Source organism: Lactuca saligna, chromosome 1 (assembly GCF_052625555.1).
Source record: "Lactuca saligna cultivar CGN05327 chromosome 1, ASM5262555v1, whole genome shotgun sequence".
NCBI lineage: Eukaryota > Viridiplantae > Streptophyta > Magnoliopsida > Asterales > Asteraceae > Lactuca > Lactuca saligna.
In genome coordinates, this window is record NC_136417.1 from 73,809,275 (window position 1) to 73,811,975 (window position 2,701).

At 35.5% G+C, this 2,701-nt stretch overlaps 1 protein-coding gene across 1 annotated transcript; it reads left to right on the plus strand.

The window, feature by feature from the left end:
* The first annotated feature begins 1,826 nt into the window (after nucleotides 1-1,826).
* LOC145008429 (uncharacterized) lies at nucleotides 1,827-2,701 on the plus strand. The gene is made up of 2 exons (XM_078967054.1): nucleotides 1,827-2,151; nucleotides 2,235-2,701. The coding sequence occupies exons 1-2, from the start codon at nucleotides 1,827-1,829 to the stop codon at nucleotides 2,699-2,701; spliced, it is 792 nt and encodes a 263-aa protein (XP_078823180.1).

A 2,701-nucleotide genomic window follows, 5' to 3' on the forward strand; every position in this document is an offset into this window, starting at 1 on the left:
GAAATCATGCTGTGAAATCTTTTTTTGTTTATAAGCTGTGATTTTTTTTTTGTTTATGATGGCAATGTTGGTTTGGAACAAAATCTGAAATCTTTTCTTGTGTATAAGCTGTGAAATCATGTGTATATTGGCAATGATGTGAATCTTTTTTTGTGTATAGGCTTTGTTGACAATGTTGTGAATTTTTTTTGTTTATAAGCTATGATGTTGATTCATTGGTAGAAAATTATTTTAATGTTTTAGGACGTTGGTTTGGAACGAAAGTGGGGACAAAACTTTTCTTGATGCATGTATCCATGAAATAAACACTAATGGTCGTGAGGGTTCTAGGCTTAAGGCTAGTTCATGGAAGACAATACGCGAAAAACTGATAACGAACACGGTAAAGAGGTTGATCAAAAGCAAATGAGAAACCACTTTGACTACTACAAATCAAAGTATGTTGCTTGGGTGAAACTGAAAAACAAAACCGGCAATATATATGATCCTATAAAAAATAAATTTAATCTGACCGATGAACAATGGAAGGAAGAGGGGAAGGTAATATTTTTATAACAAATACTATTATGATTATTTTTATAAAAAAAACTAATAATTATAAAAATTGCAAATAGTTGAACAAGTACGTGTTGTCATTGAAAAGTAGACCCCTGCTGTTTCCAGATCTTTGCACCCAACTATTTGAAGGGTCGACCTCAACCGACTTTCAAAGTTGCGGGCCATCTTCTACACTCCCTCGTCCTTTAGAAGAGATTAGTGCCCATGATTTTAATGAAGATGTTCCAATGGAAACCTCAACACAACATGTAGGTGCAAGTGAAGAATCTTCGGGGCGTTCAAAAAATACAGAAGTTGGTGGAAACAAAAGAGTTGGTGGGAAATAAAGAGATGCAAGGGCATTAGAAGTTGAAGAGGAGATTGTCAAGCTTGCAAGGTCGTTAGTGGAAAAAAATGAAAGAATGGAAAAAAGTGAAATGGATAAGGATGTTGATGCGTGTATGGAGAAATTGAACAAAATGGAATGGGGAGAAGAAGATGAAAGACACAAGACCGCTCTTTTGCTACTTGGTGAAAGTGATGATGTTCGAAAAGTTTGGTTACGACTTTCGCATACTAGTTGTGAGTCGTGGGTGATGAGTGCGGGTAGGAAGTATGGTTACCTTTGATCGGTGCGGGTAGAAAAGTTTGGTTACTAGTTTTTTGCTTACTTTGGATCCTATGTTTGATGACTTTTTTGGATGATGTTTTCTAGTTTTTTTGGTTACTTTGGATCCTATGTTTGATGACTTTCGCATCTTATGTTATATGACTTTTGTTAGTTTAGATGATATGTTATTGGATATTGAATATGACTTTTGTTATTTACTAGTTTTATGTTATATGACTTTGGTGCATGATTTTTTTTTTTACTTTAACATGTTACCTAATTGTTTGTAACAGGTCAAGTATGGTTTCTGATGGTGAAGTTGTGGCTTTTCTTCTACTTGTGTTTTATTGGTTGAGGTCAAACCGGCGCAGACTAATCAGAATTCATAGAATTAGAGAAAACGATTCAAGCGGGTATGCGTATACGGAAGATTTGATGTACGGAGACCCTACACAATGTTTTGATATCATGCGTCTTACACAAGAGGCATTTGCACTATTATGCAACCATTTTACCGAAAAAAAATTGGTTGCAAGCTAGTATGACAACAAGCATTGAAGAGAAGATGGCTATCTTCTTACATGTTATAGGACATAATGTACGTTTTCGCATGGTTAAGGGAAGATTTCATCACTCCACACAAATGATTCATCAATGTTTTCATGAGGTCCTAACAGCAATGATGTGTTTTGCAAAAGAAATTATAGTACCAACAACTCCTAATCCAACAAGACATAACTCGGAACGGCATAGACGGTTAAAAAATATTTTTTCCGGAGCAATAGGTGCATTAGATGGAACTCTTGTACATGCGGTTGTACCCGTTGATCAACAAACCCATTATAGAGGAAGAGGAAAAGGAGAATGTTTTCAAGTAGGAATTTGTGATTTTGATATGATATTCACCTTTGTTTGGGTTGGATGGGAGGGTATAGCACATGATTCAAGAGTTTTGAAAGAAGTTGCATTCAATTCGACTTCTAGATTTCCATTTCCTCCACCAGGTTTGTAATCTTTATATAATTTTTATTATCTATCTTCTTTATATAATATGTGTCATTATATAATATGTCACATTCGCTTGCAGATAAATATTACCTTTGTGATGCTGCATATACAAACACTCGTGGGTTTATGGCTCCATACCGCAATACTAGGTATTGGTTAGCCGATTTTCGAAGAGGCAGACCTTTAACTAGAGAAGAAAGGTTCAATTATGCTCATGCACAACTTAGAAATGTTATTGAGTGTGCTTATGGTGTATTGAAGGCGAGATTCCCAATCTTAAAACAAATGGCTCCTTATCCTTTTACAGTGCAAAAAGACATAGTCATTGCTTGTGTTGCGGTCCATAATTTTATAAGGAAATACAATATAAAAGATGAATTGTTTAGAAATTTTGAGGAGGACACTATGGTTACTCCTGATGTCCAAGGTGGGGGAATTGATAGAGAAAACATACAAGGCATAGAATGGGGTCCAGAAGTCGTTGAATATATGCGTGCTTTGCGTGATCAGATTGCAAATCGACTACTTTCACCTACTTTACATTAA